Below are 20,289 nucleotides of genomic sequence, written 5' to 3' on the forward strand. Positions count from 1 at the left end.
ACGTGGACGGATCTTTCCCTGCACCCCCAACGCCAGAACAGCTCCAGGAGCTCGATGACGGCGGGGAGGGGGGATCCGGGACAGCGTCAGGAGGGGTGTCGACAGTAACAGTAGACATCCCCAAATGTATATATGATCCAGACCCAGGAAAGGGCGGGATGCTTGTGTTTTCACTACGGCTTAGACGAGCAGTCACAGATCTGGAAAAACTACCAGATATGGATAAGCATCTAAAGAAAATGTACACATTCATAAGAACAGGGGAAGGTCCTGAGAGCATAGCAGATGCTATACAAAATAGAAAAGTGGTTGTTAAGAATTACATCCTTCGCTTCCTAATTAATTGTCTGATCAGAGAAAAAGACGAAGGAAACGGGGATGTAGACCATCGTTATACTGGTTGGAGTGATCGCATAGATGCCGGTCAGCATGATAAATCAGGACAGACTGACAACATGTTGACCAAAATCCGAAAAGCAATAATAGCGTCACACGAAGCAGGACCGCACGATGAAGCTGCTTTATCATCTGATGATGAAGCAGGGGACCAAGATAAAATACAATACGTGGGCCATGCCCGACGATTCGAGAAACCCAAAGGCCTGAATTACCGTAAACAGGGAACGGATATAAAAAAGAGATTTGCCCTTGAAAAATTGTTCCAAATCACCGACAAAGCGGTGAATGAATGGTTAGGTAATGAACAGCCCTTAACCCCAACCGAACTTGAATTAGCACGATCAGCCACCCTGTGGGTATCCCAATACGATCTATATAATAATGATGTCGTAGCACAGACGTTTTTGAGCCTTCCACCGAATGAACAGCGCTTAGCTGGTGTTTACATGGTCCAACATTTAATAACGTTATATGAAAGTCAGTACTCTGGTCCTGGTATATTGTATAGGTTGCTGGACGACATAATACTAGACAGATGGATGAACTTGGGTACTGAACTGATTAATGTCATCTTGGATCAGCGACACAAATATATAGTATATGTAACTAGATCCCTGCTTCCCGTTCCACCCCAGGTTAAGGGGCAGGCATACGACAAACTGAACCCCCTACGAGAGGTACATCCTGTAAAGGATGCAAACAATGAACTACAACGGGTGTATGTCTACACCCCTCTATCAAAATTAGAGATACTGGAAATGAAAAAGATGTTGCCCTCCCATGACAAAGACCCGGGGGGTTTTCACAGGGAATTAAAAGACATTCTCCGCTTAGGGGAATATACATATGCGGACGTTTTAAAGTTATTAAAAGTACTATTGCCTGCTGGTATTTACGAGAAACTCAAAGAAAAAGACTGGGAGGTGGGAGAGAGCAAGATTAGCTGGGATGTGTTGCAAACAGAAGAAAATGCAAGAGGCCCGGGGGTTGGTCTGGGTCCCCGAGCTAAAGAATTACCTGAACTCCTTGTACAAGTTTTGCCAAGATTATTAATTACCAAGAAAGAAGACTGGGATGCTATTTCAGCCTGTAAACAGAAGCCAGACGAGGACACTAGCGATTTTTATTCTAGGTTTGAGAAATGTTTTACTATCAACAGTGGCCTTAAGCCCAGTAGTGATTCATATCCCCATCTTTTTGTGAGCAAATTAGTAGAAAATTCCATACCTGAGGTAAAGTATAGAGTACTGAAGGTTGAGAGTACTTGGCAAGCAAACAGCCCTTCCCAAATGTTACAGATGTTACAGTATCACCAGAACAGAATTAGAGAGGAACATGACCAAGAAAAGAGACGCATGAAAGACACAAAGATGAAGATGCTGGTGGCCCAATCGACACCGGCAAACACAAATGCAAGCACGAACGAGAATAGCACGAAACAAAATAGTGGGACTTGTAATTATTGCAAGAAGCCAGGCCACTTCGTAAATGAGTGTGCAGTGCTGAAAAACAATATAGCGATAGGTAAAACAAAGCCTCGTCAATATCCTCCCAAGGACAGTAACGCACATCAGACATCAGACACGTTTCCAACGCCGCCACCGTCCGTCCATGCATCTGCACCAGCCCGAGCTACAACACAAATGTATGAGCATGCTCAAAACAACTATCCAGAATACCAAGAATATTCATGAAGCTGCCCAGAGAGGGAATTCGACCTGCCCCTCATTCCAGTTCCTGTGGACCAAGCGGGTCCCTATGTACATGCACGGTTACTGGGACAAAATAAAAGGTTTTTGATTGACACTGGGGCTAGTAGAACTACCATTAGTCATTCCGAGGTGCCCGGGGCACCCCTCTCGGGCTCAAAGAGTGTATCCCTGGGATTTTCGGGTAGACCTATTGTTAATGAGGTTTCGGAACCAGTCTCCTTAGGAGTTGGTCCACTGATACATACTACTGACTTACTACTTACTAAATCGTGTCCGGAAAACTTGCTCGGTATAAAAACATTAAAAGAACTAGGAGCAGTAATCTGTTGCTCACCAGAAGGAGTGCGACTGTATTTACGTGATTTCAAGGGACATTTTGTAATGAAAGACATTGACATCAGGCTCCGAGACGTACCACAGCACCTATGGGCACAAGGCCCAACTGACGTAGGTTACATGAACATAACACCACACCAGGTCACTCTAAAGGAAGGTGTAGTGCTACCACGGATTAGACAATACAAAATACCACCCGAGTCTGAAGTGGGTTTACTAAAAATAATAGATGACCTGATTGCACAAGGGGTGGTGATTGAGACTGATTCGAATATATGTAATTCACCGGTCCTTCCTATTCTTAAAAGAACTGACCCCAATATACCACCTGTATATAGATTAGTTGTGGACCTGCGAGAGTTAAACAAATGTGTGGTACCACAGTACCCTGTGGTCCCGGACATCTCTTCGATATTGACTGCCATTGATGCGAATGCTACGTTCTTTACAGTGATAGATCTGAAGAACGCATTTTTCAGTATTCCAATACATCCGGACAGCCAATATCTTTTCGGTTTCAGTTTAAAAGGTCGCAGCTTCAGATTCACGAGAGCACCACAGGGCTTCACGGAAAGTCCTAGCATTTATAGTCAGGCACTGAAAAGACAACTAGACGGTATTCATATGCCTAGCTCTACAGCACTGATACAGTATGTCGATGACATTCTCATCACTGCACGATCGGACCATGATTGTGAAGATGCTTCCCTGATGGTTTTACATTTCCTGGCTGACAAGGGGCACAAAGTGTCCCCTTCGAAGTTGCAATTCTGTGAACAGCAAGTAGCGTACCTTGGGCACTTGCTATCCAAGGAGGGTAGGAGACTGACACCTGAGCGTATACAATTGATTTCTGGTCTTTCACAGCCCACGACACAAAAGGAGGTACGTGCATTCATTGGCCTCACTTCATATTGCAGGCAGTGGATTCCCCAGTATGCTTACATAGCCAAGCCCCTAATACAGTTGACGACACAGGAGGCAGCCTCTACGAAAGTCCTCCCTTGGACACAAGAACACACCGTGGCATTTGAAGAATTAAAGAGAGCTTTATGTCAAGCACCAGTTTTAACGATCCCTGATTACAACAAATCGTTTATGCTTTTTGTGACAGAGCGGGATGGAACAGCACTATCTGTCCTCACACAAGATCATGCAGGAAAACACAAGCCCTGTGCTTATTTCTCTAGTACATTGGACCCAGTAGCACAGGCTTTGCCTGCGTGCCTAAAATCTGTTGCAGCAACGGCCTTAGCCATAAGACAAAGTGACTCGATAGTGCTGGGCCACCCCCTGACAGTACAAGTCCCGCACGCAGTGGAGGTTCTCTTGAACCGGACACAAACCCAACACCTGACTGTAGCTAGACTGACAGGCTATGAGTTGACGTTATTCCAACCACACATAGAGATCAGACGATGCAACATACTGAATCCCGCTACTCTATTGCCCTCCAGTACAGAAAGCCTTTCCCCACACGACTGTGTTGAAGTAATACATACCGTGACTAAGCCAAGCCAAGACTTGACAGACGTTGCACTGCCAGACCCTGACCTAACACTATATGTTGACGGTTCATGCATGAGGACAGGGGCGGGAGTATTAGTGGCAGCATATGCAGTGACTACTGATACTGAAATAATAGAGACTAAAAGAATAGACATATTGTCAGCACAAGCAGCAGAGCTCATCGCCCTAACACAAGCATGCATAAGAGCTGAGCACCTGAAAGTAAACATTTACACCGACTCCCAATATGCATATGGGGTAGTTCATGATTTCGGGGTGCTCTGGCGAGAAAGAGGGTTCTTGACCTCTCATGGGGCCAAGATACAGCATGGCCCCCTTATTCAAGCCCTTCTGGAAGCGATACATTTACCAACAGCCATAGCTATCCTGAAATGCAAAGCACATACTAGAGCCACAGATACCATTTCCCAAGGCAATGATCTGGCAGACCGAACTGCTAAACAGACAGCTCAGACCCCACTAGACATGACAAAGTCACAGGTACCATCAGTGTCCAAAGCCATGACAGTTAGAGATCCTTCCAAGGATGTACAAGACATACAGACACATGCAACTCTAGACGAACTAAAGAAATGGTCGGAACAAGGAGGGGTACTGACTGATCAGGGTTGGATGACTAAGGGCAAATCCACATGCTTTCTTCCTGATTCGATGGTACAAGTGATCATAAATACCGCACATAGTCCTGCACACTTAGGAGAGAAAGCAATGCTAGACAGCCAACTGCCCTTAGACTGGGGTGGGACTTGCTACATATCATTTCTTCTACCACCCGTTTTCCTGGCCCCATCGAGCTATCATCAAGATCTTCGGCTCACACTTGTCAGACACAGACGAGGGCTCGATGCCTCTGGCATTGACCAAACTGAGACAGCTTGGGAGCAATATACAGATTTCAACAAAGGATTCTTTTTCTTCATAGGTCCTGTCCAGAATAGTAAACTTATCCGAAGGTTAACAAGGATTCTAGAAACAGTTGCTAATGTGACTGCATCGGCCCTGGGGAATCTGACCCAGGAACAGTATGCTATGAGACTGGTCGTTCTTCAGAATCGTCTTGTTCTTGACGTCATTCTGGCGGATAGGGGCGGGGCTTGTAGGGTCATCGGTTCTAGCTGTTGCGTTTTCATACCTAATAACGCACCATCTGTATACAAAGCAATAACGAGGCTCCACAAGATTGCCCAAAGCATACACCAAGACCCAGGCACGTGGACATGGTCCAGTTGGCTCTGGGGATTAACCCCTTCCATGCTCATGACGGAACGGTTCCGTCATGAGCCACGGTTGAGCTGTGCTCATGACGGAACCGTTCCGTCATGAGCCCGCCCGCGCTCGAACCCTTCAGCACCGCGGCGGAATTCGCCCAGCGCTGAAGGGGTTAATATCGGCATGGGGATGGAAAGTATTGACCGTCTGTGGGTTGGTACTATTAATGATATTCAGTTGTTGCCTATGTCTGCAGTGTGGCCCGGCCATTTGCGGCCTGTGTGCTACCGCATGTGTTCCACATCCCCATTTACAGAGCATTGAAAATGGAAAAATAATGCTGCAAGAACAGATCGACTGTCTCATGAAAATAGATGTTACATAAGGGGTTCACTAGGGAACAAGGAGGGAATGAGGAAAATAAAAATTATGAGGCCTATGTGTCCCCATGTGCCCCCCAACGCTTATGTGCACATGCATGTAACCTATGTATTTCCTCTCCATGGCCTGTCTATCATGATGCTTATACTATAACGTGGCCTGCCATCATTCAGTCTCCCATGAGAGAAACGACAAATCTGTATCGAGGCCTACACGTTTTTCATCATGTTTTCCTACACCACATAAAAACCTGTGTTTTGTGGATCAGCCAGACCCGAGAAGAGGTTTTCAGGCCTCAGCTGTAGCTGCGTATCCTTGGCCTTGCACACTTGGGCCTCAGCCAAAGGGGCCCTGTCAGAGGTGCCGAGACAGTATTGAGCACGGTTATCTGCTTACTCCTACAGAGCCGCATTCCTGCCTGGAGAAGGAGGGATCAACATAACCCGTCAGCAAAGGAGAAAGCCTAGCCTTACTGTCTCTGTTTGTGAGATTGCAAAGCTCACGTCAGTAAAAAGCCCATAGCCCCCATGTAAGGCCTCTGCAGTAAATGAAGTAAATGAAGAAATAAATGCCACATTGGCTCTTGGTGATGGGCAACCTATGTCACAAATCAGTCCCTGCTCCAGACATCAGATATCAGATAAAACAAGATGTGCTGGTCGTTCTGACACCGAAGGCCTCACTCACTGAAGGCCTCACTTCCAGACTTCCCGGTTGCATAGCAACCCTTCCCCACGTCAGTTACACGTCATGCTCGAGTTGAACACAAGTAAGGCAAAGTTCCAGTACAATTCCAGCAGATCATGCAACCCCCTCCAGGTATCCACCCATCTATGACGAAATACCCATTATCATCAAGTAAACGCCCACTAGGACGCCCACCTTCACACCTTCTTACACGCCCACATGCTCTTATCTCATTCTCTTTTGCTCTTTTCGCTTACGTACATTATGGAGATGTATATATACTGTACTCTGTGAATAATGTTTTGAGAATACTTTTGAGACCCTTCCAGATCCCTTGTGGTGATGGTAATATTCTCCCTATGACTCGAGTTGTTGGAATAAAGCCCTTTTTGAACCTGATACCACAGACTCAGCCTCTTGCTTTATGCATGATCCTATTGATATTCTGAAATTCAGAGAGCGTAATATTTTATTTACGACAGGCCCAGGGGGGAGGGGGCCCTGCTAGGGGCTCCCAAACTCGCTTTTCATCTGCCTTTTCATTGTAGTCGGACTGCCATGAAAAGGCAAAAGGAAACAGACATCATAATCCGGATGGCGGTGCCTGCGCAGGCACCACCGCCCTTCATGGACTACCTGTCTGACCGCCACCCCATTAGGTTCTCCGCTCGTGTTCCCCCGCCAGCAGCACTCCGACCGCCGGCATTTTAATCCAGCGGTCAGACCGCAGCCCTGGATGTTGGGCAGATCACCATCGGCCTGTCGGTGATGGTCTGTACGACATCATAATCGGGCCCTTAGTCATTAACAATCAGACCTTATTTATTCTAAGACTAGCCAAAAACAGATTTTTGGGCCGACAATCTAACTGATGCAAAACATTGTCTGAGCGAATTGATGGACTTAATCTAGGAAATTATGCTGCTGCATTGTCTCTAATCAAATCAAGTGAATGCCCAAGAGCTATTAAATAGCTTTGCCATAAAGAACTGTGATACTACTTCACAGAACATGAATCCACTGAAGATCTATGTCACAACTCCCTCCTGACAACGCTCAGTAGCGCCAGTCCTCATTAACTGTGTGCATAGGAAAAGTTCTGTCTTATTTATAGGGTTCAACAACACAATTGCAAAACACTTGTCAAAGGATTAGGCACTTCATATAATAAGCTTGATGGCATGCGTATTTCATAGCTTTCTTCAAAAGGGAGCTGGCCGCAGATTGAAAATTAGAATCATTATTTACTTGACTCTTAAAAATACTCCTGTTGATCCCTTCCCATCATCAAACTACAGATGAACTGCAGTTCTGCCAACTATTTTCAAGCTTATTAAGATGAGTTTTGTGTCATTGATATATTCCTTTAATCACACATAGTTAACCTGGTTCCTTTAAGGGAAATGCTGCATCCACGTCATTATACAGAAACTAGATTGTTTAATATCTGGGTTTATGCCACGGGAATTTCAAAGGATGGAGATAGCTTCTGGTCATCTGGTCTTTAGCACCAAGTTTGGATATAATAGTGCATCAGGTCAAGGTCCTAAGGCCCTTTGCCAAGGTTGCAGCAGTGTCAGATTCTAAATTACCATGTGCCACCCCAAGAATGGAGACTTAAACTGCACTTGGTTATGTCAGCTGTATCTAAAGTCCTTTAATCCAATATCATGCCCCATATCACTACTGTCAGGCCTCATTATCATTATTGATAATCCAAACACAGACCTATAGGGGGAGCATTTCAGATCTCCTAGAACCTGGCAGTGCCAACAAAAACCGAGCAAGGGGCCAAAGGCCAGGGCAAATCTTCCCTAAACAGTCTACAATTTGTATTATGGCCTTACCCTTATAGAACAAGAACTCAACCCACAAACTGCTGCTTAGATTTTCAGTGCTTACGTGCTCAAGTGCAGCACCATGAACACTGTAAAAAACACAAGTGCTTGGATGCTGGTGTGCTGGGATAATTTAAATCCGAGAGGTTCTCCCTCCCTTGTGGAGTTCCCCAAAGCTAAGCACTGTTGCCAACCTTGTTCAACATGTATTTCACACCTCTGGCCAAGCTGACCAAGGCTCACAGTTTCTCGTTCATATCGTATTCGTATGCTGACGACTGTTATCTCAATTTCTTTGAGTGTGGAAACCGTGGCTGGGAGATTTCATAACTGTCTGAAGCACATTACGGGGTGGATGCATCAGAAAATTGAATACAGACAAAACGGAGGTCATGGGGTTTGGAAAAGACCACCCCTCTGGAACCAATCTTGGTGGCCAGTCGAAGCAGGTCTCTGCCCAAACACTGCGGTAAAAGCTAGGAACTTAGGATTCCTGTTCTAAATAAACTTTGCAGGACAGATTAACCTCTTGACATCATCTTGTTTTTTTTTTTTTTAATTAAAGACCCTGCGTAAACTTTTGCCTTTCATTCCCCAGGATCTCAGGAAATCTGTTGTAGTCACACTAATTATTTCGTTTACGAATTGACTACTGCAATGCGCTTTTCCTGGGCATAGACAAACGCCAATGGGTAAAACTTCAGTCCCTTCAGAATGCCACCGCGCGATTGCTGCTCAACATTCCCAAATACCACATTTCGAGCAGCATCAGGGAGCTTCACTGGCTTTCCGGTCAAGCAGTGCATCGAGTTCAAGGCCCTATGCCTGGTGCATAAAGCACTGTATGGTGGAGGGTCATCGGATCGGCAGAAATTTTTCCAATGGCATTCCCCACGGCAGAATCTTAGATCGGCCAGTAAAGGGCTGATCCAGGTCCCCAGAATCCAAAAGGTCAGATAGGGGGGTGGGGGGGGGGGGCTGGTAGAAGCCTTTCCTATTGAGCGGCTCAGCTTTGGAATGAACTGCCGGTCATTATTAGGCTACAATCTACTAGAACCATGTTTAGGAAAATTCTTAAGACCTGGCTATTCCCCTTATAGGAACAAAGCTTTCTCACCAGATTCCTTACACATTTTCTTGCTATTCTCAGTGCCAAGAAACCTCGGCATTAATGCGCTCTACAAGTATTTACTTACAAGTGCAATAGGATGCTGCACCTATCTCTGTTGCTCACCCCGCCTGCTTCCTTCTCACTGGACATGTGTCATGGGCAGCAGCAAAGGTGTATAAGCATAGATCTACTGTGGAGTTTAGGTAACTGACTTGAGTTCAGGCATTAATGGATGGGTCAGAATAATTGGAGGAACAGAAACCCTTCTTCCACATTGACCATTTCCCTCATTCAATGAGAGTTAAATGTCTACAGCAGTGTATCCCAAACTTTTTGGAACACGACCCAATTCTTAGAACAACAAACTTTCACATCCCACCTACCTTTAATGGACATGCGGCGGGCGATTTTTAAATGTAACTAAAGCATCGTGTTGTAGCAAATTGTCATTTACAGACAGCTTAGTTTTCATTGAAATGACCACTAAATTTGCACAGTTTTATTGGTAAAACTATATAGCACACAAATAAAAAAAATAAGAGGAAATCTGGTTTCTGTGAAGATTTAACATTTGTGCATCACCAAGTAAAGTATCTAGATTTGCTTTGATCTGGTTAAAATCCGTTTCGAGCACACTCAGAATTGCAAAAAATATGCTTCATTTTTGTTTTCCTAACTCCTGAATGCATACACTTTCATTTACAGGTATTTACATTGTGTTGTGTGATGCAAGAATATGCAACCCTACAGCCTTTCCTTTCACACTCTCTCTGTACGCCAGCAAGATTGTCGCATAATTTGCTTTCAAAACTCCTCTCACTTTGTAGTCAGTGGAAAAAAGTAAACAGTAATCTCCATGTTAAAAGAATGAGCAGCTATTCGTAAGAAGACATGGCCTGACATTTGACCTCTGTCTTTGAAGCACAGTAAATGTGGCAAGATAAACACATAAGATAAGGGCATCTTCATTTATTGCTCCGACTTTCCCGACCCACCAAAAAATCGGCTCACTGGTCTACACTGGTACTGAATTTTGAAACTGGGTGGATGATGGAGATCCTTTTTTTTACCACCACTTAAGAAAATAATACTGTTTTTGGTTTAAAGTGACATCTAACATGCAGTAAACTTTGCAAACTATTGTAAGTGATCATATTTGTAAAAATTACAGAAGGCTGACCTAGTCCTGACTTACAAAAGTATGCATGGATGGTAAAAGTCGTATTCCTATGCCTTCTCCAAATTGAGAAATATTTTGTGAAATAAGATAAAACATTTTCCAAATTCACTTAGCCGTATCTTGCACAAAAACCAGGGCACATCATCCTTTCAGATGTCACCCAAGTTACCAGCCCGTATAAGTAAAATTCTATTACAGGACATTTTCTACTCAAATCGGTATCCCACAGAATAAAATAGAGCTAACTTTCAGGACTGCATAATCCACAGAATGTCATTAATTTCAGAAAAAGTCAAATTCATGATTTTTTCCAGCATATTAGAAACTTTGTACAAGCCTGGTGCTCTCCTCTATACAATGAAATAATTGAATCATAAATTTTGTGATGTATAAATGTGCGTATTTTGTCCTTCCATGTTTAGCATGACCTGTGATAAAATCTAAATTCTTGAAATGTTATCTCACTGGCAAAAATATTCACAAACTTTTAGTAATAAATGAGACATATGAACATGCAGCTAACACAGGTGTAGATGAAAATAGAAACCAATAGTTAAGTCCAAACCTGATATAATGCAAGGGAGTGTCCGTATCTCTGTAGGGGTCCTCGTAAGACAGGCACTACATTCCATATACTGCTTTCTAAATTGTAGCTAAAAGATTAAAAAAAAGTTCTTTAGAGAAATATGATATTCTATCCCATGGTCACAAACATTTCCGATTTTTTTATAGAAAACATAAACAACAATCTTCCAATAGATAAATAGGAGACAGCAATCAATGTCTAAAACAGTCAGTGCAGATCATGTGGAAATGCATCAGCTACTGTAAAACACTACTTCACTCTCACAAACGTATGCCCAAGTTTAGGAATAGAGACATGCTGCTCCTCAAAACTTTGGCCTACGCACAAGCTGAAGGGAATACTTGGAAGTGGAATAAGTTTCTACTTTCTACAAGGAATAGAAGTTGATATGCTGGAAAACACAATGGTATTATGGAGTTGATTTTCCTCAAATCATTAATCGATAGTTTGGAAATATGCTGTGAACAAGGATTAGCAAAGCCAATATTTCTGGTCCTTGCAAATTGATGCACTGGTTTATTTTTTTTAATTATTGCAATGAAATTGCACAATAAAATTAAAGAAAAATCGAAAGAAAACTCACTAGGCTTAAATGCAGCTGCTATATTTTTCCAATAATATAAAAAATAAATAGAAAAAGAATAGGACAGTACAGGTATTCCTAGGAAGCAGATGTATCTACAACAGGTACAGAATTCCTTTATTTGTGTCAATGCATATACAGAAACAATATGACTCTTATTGTATTGTATTGTAATTGCATTTATATAGCGAATACTACCCCTGACGAGGCTTCGAAGCACTTTTTCGGCGAGTAGCACGCTACTCCGGGACCCATAGAGGATTAGTGTTGAATTAGTATAGTGAAACATGCAAGTAAATTTTAAGTGGTGGATAGGTTAGTCAGTTATTTGGATTTGGAATGATAGCAGAAGGATAGAAGAGGAAAAAGGTTTGTATTTATATAGCGCTTGTTACCCCTGATGGGGTGTTGACGCATGCTATTCAGGAAGTCCATAAAGGATTATTGGTGAATTAATATGGTGAAATATGAAAGTAATTTCAGTGGTGGATATTAGTCAGTTATTTGGAGTGAGAAGGATAGCGGAGGGATAAAAGGGGAAGAAAGGTTTGCATTCATATAGCACTTGTTACCCCTGATGGGTGTTGAAGCGCTTTTCTGGCGAGTAGCACGCCACTCCGGAACCCATAAAGGATTAGTGTTGAAAATTAGTATAGCAAAATATGAAGTAATTTGAGTAGTGGATATGTTATTCAGTTATTTGGGTAGAGAAGGGTAGGTGGTGGGATAGAAGAGGGAAAGTGGTTTGTATTTATATAGCGCTTGCTACCCCTGATGGTGTTTTGAAGTGCAAGTAGCACGCTACTCTGGAACCCATAAGGATTAGTGTTGAATTAGTATGGTGAAACATGAAAGTCATTTTAGTGGTGGATATGTTATTCAGTTATTTGGATTGAGAAGGGTTGGGGAGGGGTAGAAAAGGGAAAAGGTTTGTATTTAAATACCGCTTGTAACCCTGATGGGGTGTTGAGACGCTTTATTGGCGAGTAGCACGCTACCCTGGAACCCATAAAGGATTAGTGGTGAATTAGTATAGTTGAATATGAAATTTGAGAAGTGAACATGTTAGTCTGTTAATTTTGATTGAAAAGGATAGTGGAGGGATAAAGAGTGAAGGATTTTATTTATTTATTTATTATTTTATTTTTTTAGGTCTTAGCAGTAGGAGGAGGCTTTTGAATGAGTAAAAAGGAGTTTTGGAGGGGAGGAGTCAGAGGGAAGAGTTTAGAAAGGTTTGTTTAAGGGGATCGGTATAGTAAAAGAGGTGTCAGATGATGCAAGGAGGGGTAGAGTAGGAGAGAGTCTAGAAAGGGTTATTTTGGGGATAATAGTAGTGGTATGGGGTTTGGGATAAATGAGAGAGTGGATGTAGAGGATATATTGATAGATGTATAGGATGAGATATAGGGTAGTGCATTGGAAAGAGTAGTAGAAACAAGTTTGAGATGAGTCAGAAGGTTGGGCTAGAAGATATATTGAGAGAAGTATAGGCTGAGAAATAGAGTAGTGCATTGGAAATGCCAAATTAGAAGAAAGTGATAAATATATAGATCCATAAGTACATTGAAAGTATATAGATACATAAAGGAGGTAAGTATATGTAGATTAAAAATATTGATAGAGGCACAGGATGATAAATAGGGTAGTGCATTGGATGTGCTTTTTCAGGAGAAAAGTTACAGACACACAGATCCAAGTACATAGATGCACGATGGAAGTATGTACATGTAGACCAAAGATGATTTTTATTTATTTATTATTATTTTTTCCTCTCAACAACATAATTATTTTACATGTTTATACAAAACAATACACAAAGATAGGTACATATCTATATATTAGCATGATAAAAGGTATTATTGGAGTAAAATTACTGCAACTTAGTTTAAATCCACAAGGAAGACTAAACCATTAAACACAATAAAGAATGGAAAGAAAAAACATTGGCCCTGTCACTGATGTTCACTTTTTTTTTAGGTGGATGTGCACATTTGAAGAGGCAAAAAGCAGTCCCTCACAGAGCAATATAGTCAATGGCTGAAGTGGGCTGACCCATTGTTCTATGCTGTGTGTTGTGGTGAGCTAAAGTAAATTGTGAATGACAAATGAACAGACCAAGGGATGAGGAGGGCTAACCCAAAGCCCCTTTTAAATGCATATATTGATAAATCATTAATGTTGTTGATTGGATGAGGCTTGTTAGTCAACTAAAGCTGGCCTAAAAATACAAACATTTCAGAAGAGCAATGCCACAGATCTTAAATATTTACTGAATCTAGTTGTACGTGGCTATGAATTTAATGAACCAAATTAAGAGACAATCATTTACTGCCATGACGTATACAAAACATAACCAGAACAATAACATTAGTAAACAATCTCGCAAGTCAAAGATGACTGTGCTATTTATTTGTTGAATACAACTACATATATCTTTATGCCATAAACCATCCTCTGACTGCTTGAAACTGCAAAGGGCAAGAAAAACCGAGAAGAACCTCCATTTAAGAATCTGGAGTTGGGACTTGGCAGATTGGAGCTTACAACACGCAGCCGCCATAATACTGTATACAAGGTGGTTCTGCTGAGGGTTGGTTTTCAATGTTATCAAGAAAGATTAGTCTTCAGTGTGTATAGCAGGCTACTCTGAAGCTGCACGTCGCTTTTGTTGCCAAATGTGTTTTTTTTAATGGAATGAACCGTTGTGCACTTTTTGACATTGAAAGAAGGAACGCAGAGATCAGTAGAGTAAAGCATGCAGAGATGAGGCACCCGTAGATTTTAAACATCTAACTCAATACTTTGCCTATGATTATGTTTGATGGAGGGGTGAGTGAGTATTGATGATCCATTTTGCATGTTTATGCAGGCATTGATTTTTGAGTTATTTTATGAGGTGCACTAGGTTAAGGGAGGGTAATTTTCCGTAGTCTAGCATGGATTTGCTTTTCTCTGGTGGATCAAGAAGGCCATTAGTTATCTAGCAAATCTCATTTCTGATGTTTGGTTGATTTGTTGTACCCAGGAGGACAGAATCAAGGTTCTGAACTTTAACGAAAGGTGTGCCTACTTAGACCAGGCAGAAGAAGGGATAGGCCTTTAGATTTGCCGCTACTAATGATTAAGTACATTTTCTATTTTGATTCAATCAGATACAGTCAGCTCCGTCCCATCCAAGACGTTTTCATGAAAATGCACTTAAAAGCCAGATGAATAGAAAACGAACCCCTACAGTTGCAAGGTATAGTGTCATTGAAACAGAGTTAAAAGTCTACATCCTGATTGCAGATCAAAAAGACCAGAGGTCTCATGAGGGGCTGACCACTGTGAGGAACACCAAATAAAACCTTTTTTCATCCGGAAAGGAATGCGTTCAGCTTGATCTATGTAACTTTATGGAGAGCAAAGAAATAAGCCAATTCACCATGAATCCGATTAACAAAATCACAGTTGAGTTCCTCACTCAAGTCAAGTCAATTCTTTATTCGATCTTTCAGGTAAGATCATAAAAGTACATATATTAAAATTACATTCAAACATACAATTATATGACTCATAAATCCTAATAGTTAAGAACGAACTCCCAATATATCTCATCAGACATTTCATTTCATCTGCATGTATGTTTTTGTCCACTTAAAAATCAAGTTAAAAGCATTAAGTGCTAAAATGGCAAAGAAAGTCCCCAGGATGATTATGGGCCAGGACGTTTCCTTTTTTTCATATAAGCCCCATAAAAATGATATAACTGAGAAACACACAAAAGGGTTCGGAAGGGATTTAAAAAAAATACAGTGCTACTCGACAGAGGTTAAAATTTTATCGCTTTAAGATCGGGAAAATACATTTCTGTATTTCCTGTCGATAGAGTCCACAAAAGAATAATACATGAAGGTCATCTTGAAGTGATTGCATATCTCGGCGACAAAAGGGCAATTTGTTGTGCTTAAATCTCTTCCCTGGATATCCTAACATTAACGGTATCAGATTCAAACGAAATCTCAGTAAAATAAATTTGTGATGTGGTGTGGAAACGTCAGCTCGGTAAAAATACCCTCCCTCATGCAGGGCTGGGGTTAGTTCATTCATGAGGGCCGACTGACTTCGATAGTTTCTTACCCTTCTAAGGTGTTGAGCCCGCAACATAAATGTGTCAACCAGCTTCCGACTCGATGTCTTCCTACAGGTGGTTGGATCCTTAAAAAGATCTTTCAATGCAATGGTGGTCAGATCCTGCTCAACATACTTTAACCACCTAATCTTGCTGGAGTTTTCCGATTTTAAGATGTCTCCTATAATGTTTTGTGCAAGGGGCACCATATCCCTACACCAAATAGAAAGCCACAGCAGGAGCGGGGCTAATTTAATAGTATCTGTAATGTAAGGTAGAGCCAGTTCTATGTGAAGGACATTGTTAGGGTAGGACTGTGGAAATGTTTTCTCTATAGACTGGAGGGAATCAATAGGCGCCATGCCAGAAACGCCTGCCCCATAAGATGCTGCAGACTTAGTTTTAGCATGATAGATCTTTTTGATGGGGATTAAAGGTTTTGCTCCCAGCCTATTGGAGAATGACTTTAACACCATTAGACTCCTCTCCATACCAACTGCTCTTCCCTTGACCAGCTTGGACCACGATTGATTTTTTATCAAAAAGTACACCTAAGTAGGGAAAAGACTCAACTACTTAAAATTTTCCCTGAATCCATGTAGAAGGATGGTATTGTCACGTTTCCCTGCCCCTGCGACAATTACAAATGATTTTGACTGATTGATTTTTAAATCCAGTGAATACATAAAAGCTGTGTAAGCTGATATGAGGCGTTGAAACCTCATCCCTGTTCTGGCCCTCAGGACAGCGTCATCGGCATAAGCCAAAATTGGTAGCCGATGATGATTATAGGACATGGGAACGTCCAAGGCTGCACCCTCAAGCTCTTTTCCTACACCGTTCATATAGAAGGAAAAAAGGAACGGTGCGAGGACGCAGTCTTGCCTGATACCCATTAAGATCTTAAAGGGACGGGTGCACTCCCAGTTTTTCTCATAGTGGACACACGAGGAGGCATCAGAGTACAATTGGCGGATAAAGTCAATTATAGCCTGATCAATCTCCATCTCCTCCATTATATGCCAGAGCCTAGAGTGGGACACACAGCCGAAGGCTGCCGATAAGTCCATGAGTGCGAGATAGATTTTCCTACCCTAGGCTCTGGTATATTTATCCATTATCAGTGACAAATTCAGGCACTGATCTATTGTACCTTTTCCCTCTTGGAAGCCATACTGGGACTGCATTAGGATACTCTTGTCCTTCACCCATGTCTCCAACCTTGTTAAAGGGAGACGGCCCATAAGTTTGACTGTAGTATTGAGCAACGAGATCGACCTGTAGTTCTTAGGATTTCCTTTATCGCCCTTTTTGTGAATTGGGACTATTACACTTGTTTTCCAAGAGAGGGTGGGACGACTATAGCAATTTAGTTAAAAATATTAGTCAATAAAGGGACCCACACTCACTCAAAATCTTGTAATCAATGGTATTGATTTCTTCCACTAAAACAAGAAATATTAAGGAAGCAGAAAAACAAGCAAGGACAATATTCGGAAAAATCTTCTTGCACTGTCACCATAGCAGTTCTGGCAATACAGTCAGGAGTTGCCTGACCTTTGGGATCTAACAATGTTCTTGCTTGTGGATACATAATGAATGAGTATTGTAAGCAGAAGGACATATGGCCTATTTTATAGCTTATTTTGGGGGTAATGAGTCAACCCAGAATCTTACAATACATGCTGAAACCACACTATTCTGCAATGAAGGTGGCTTGTAGCATAAACAGTATTCATAAAAGAGTAACTAGAATTGATCAGGGCCTTTGAATTAAGGTGGATGACTAGGTGATAGAGCTGGTGTGACTACTGGTGTGATATATTTGTTTATGTAGATTGTTTGGTTTGTGAAGAATCCTTGTACTTGATTGGAGAACTATTGATGATTAAAGTTTTAGTTGGATAAACACAAATTATTGATAATGGATACATTGATTGCTCCTTTTGAGATGGACCATGCTGAGGTTCAATTTGCTGACTTTTAAATCATTTATTAAGATTGGTTTAAAATGGGAATGAAAATCAGCATAGTTCACTTTATGGACTCAGAAATGATCTATACTGCCAGAATTCTTTTGTGAACTATTTATTATGGCATGTTTAGGATTCACATTTTCATCTGGTGTGCATGGTGTCGTTTTTCAGCCCAAGAATAAAAGTCCTTAATGAATTGTAGGTGTTACATTCTTTGACTAGCTGCATTATTTGGTGGCATAAGGGGGCAACACATTTTTAGGGTGACTCAAGATGATTATTTGAATGCTTAACCACTCAATACATTTGTATACCAACGATTTGTTCTTAAACTAAGTGATGGGTAAACACATGACTTCAAATGGTTATGTGCACCGAGACACACGTCATTAAGGTGGCATACACACAGGGAACTAAAGATAGATCAATTTGCAGACAAGCAGAAGAAGAATATTCTGGTTTTATGAACTATTGACAACTCTCCTTCATTAGTGGCTCATGTCAAACATGGATACATGTTATTTATGGATGTTTGCAACATAACTTGAAACCAGTAATTTGCTATGATTAAAGTAATTCCAGAATGCAATCATTTCATCTATTTCATGCACTATGGAAGACATGCAAATTTAAAGGTTAAGGTGATACAAAAAGGAGGTATATTTCCCAAAACACACAGAAATGTGTTTGTAAACAAACTGTGAAGCTGCGGTAGAGATGCATGTATTCCCGTATTAACATTCAAAAAGGTTATAAGAAACAAAATGAAAATTGTTTTCGACTACACAAACGTTAATATCCTTCTTATAAATAAAAGACTTCTTTTTTGTTTTACCTTTTACAAATCATGTATATTTTATACACATATCAAAGGTCTAACAGTCTGGAAATGTCTGAAAGTGACAATATTTTTTTAAGCAGACGTGGAACTTGGAAATTACATTTTTTGTATTAACATTTCTTTATTGGGTTTTGCACGTAGTGTACATACACGAAATAACCATTGTCATTTGTAGGCATCATGATCCTCACGATGAGCGACTAGCAAAAGACAAAAGCCAGAACACTCGTATATAGTTTAAAAGAGAGGCCTCGTCAATACAAGTCCCCTAGGTAAAATCAGACTCCGCATTCGACTGACATTCAACAATCTAGGAGAGCTTATACAGCACTGATGACCGCTACAGGGACCAGATGGAAGATAAGGAAACAAAACAGAATCGAAACAAAGAAAAGAGTACAAACCACTCTGCGAGACCCCTAGACCGCCATTCCCTCACAACAGTTTCTGTGTGGATCCATTGTGGTCCTATCCTGCAGCGTTGTCCGGGAGACTCCTACGTATAGTGTATCCAGAAATGGGGCTGCCATAGATGTAAGTGTTGTTTTGTAGGGGGAATGGTGACGGCCCTTGCAGTCCGGTCACCCAGCATGACACAGGCGTCTTGAGGGCAAAACCAATGTCAAAGTCAATGTTTCAAGGATCCTTAAGAAAGTCTTTCCATGTGTGCCTGAATTTGTCCAAGTAGTCATTCAAACTGGCAATTATTTGTTCATGGGAGGCCCTCTTTTACATCTCCTGAAACCAAGTATCAGGTGTTGGGCAGATATTGGCTACCAAAGTCTCAATATACAGATTTTGGCCAGGGCAAGGCAAGCCATCATGTTTGTTAGTTAGCAATACTGGAACATTGGTCAAAGTCATGAAGCATGGCTGTTTGTGCTTTCAGGGGACCTGTGAAGGACACCATCTGTTAAAATGTGTGCATCATGATGGCAGGATAGGGCATTCCTATAACAGGTGGAGGATATCCCCTTCCAGCGATCCGCACCTCCAACATGTCACTGTCAGGTGCATCAAGGACCTGCAGAGCCTCAGGGGTGTCCAGTGTCATCTTGAAATAGATGCAAATTAAGATGAGACTCTCTGAGGTGTCTAGCATGGGTGGCTTAGAGGTCCACCAAGTCTTCGTCTGAGTATGGGATATGTAGCCTGTCTGGCCACGCTGTCTTCAAAGGCTAGGAGAACAGAAGGAATATTAGTGGTCTATCAGGATTTTATAGAAGCCAGAGATCAAACCTTTGTGTGTTCCCCCTTTTCACGGGTTGTCCATTATCTGTGAAGACTGTATTGTCAATGGGGGGGGGAGCCCAAAGCCATCCTCAGGCACTGCAGAAGTTGTTGTTAGTTCAAAAAATTATGAGTGTGAAAGTCCAATTGAGCTTGGGCATTAACAAAATATTTATACTCTCGGTCAATGATAAGGTCCAAGAGCAAGTGCATTCCTTTGGATTCAAACACTGCCCTCAATCCACAATGAAGCATTGCACTTTAGAGGGCCTTGGGTGTGTTCGGGTTCCTCTTTAGTAGTTTGTGCACCTTATGCCAAGAGTGAACTGTATGTGATGTTATCCGATTGTCAGGGTCTTCATTTCAATGCATTTTGAAACCTCTGTATCACCCAACAAATGCTGCTTCCATTTGCACCCAACACGAATATTCCAATGAGCTGTGTAGGACATATCAGAGCTGCATAAGCTGCGATGCCAACTAGTAATTACATTTTTTTGGCAGCACTCTCATGTCACCCTTTTCTATTGCGGTGTGGAGTTGCCCAAATTTTAGCCGTGGTTTATGCCCTCTCCATAA

The 20,289-nt window shown here is 41.7% G+C and overlaps 1 protein-coding gene across 2 annotated transcripts in view; it reads right to left on the bottom strand.

Annotated features, from left to right (window-relative positions):
• Nucleotides 1–20,289, bottom strand: part of ATRNL1 (attractin like 1) — a 2,333,760-nt gene that overhangs the window by 1,860,541 nt on the left and 452,930 nt on the right. For both annotated transcript variants that reach the window (XM_085603276.1, XM_085603277.1), the window contains exon 7: nucleotides 10,949–11,036. In XM_085603276.1, coding sequence (XP_085459402.1) covers nucleotides 10,949–11,036 — 88 coding nt within the window. The remainder of the gene's footprint in view (nucleotides 1–10,948; nucleotides 11,037–20,289) is intronic.

This window comes from Triturus cristatus, chromosome 1_2 (assembly GCF_964204655.1).
Source record: "Triturus cristatus chromosome 1_2, aTriCri1.1, whole genome shotgun sequence".
Taxonomy (NCBI): Eukaryota; Metazoa; Chordata; class Amphibia; order Caudata; family Salamandridae; genus Triturus; species Triturus cristatus.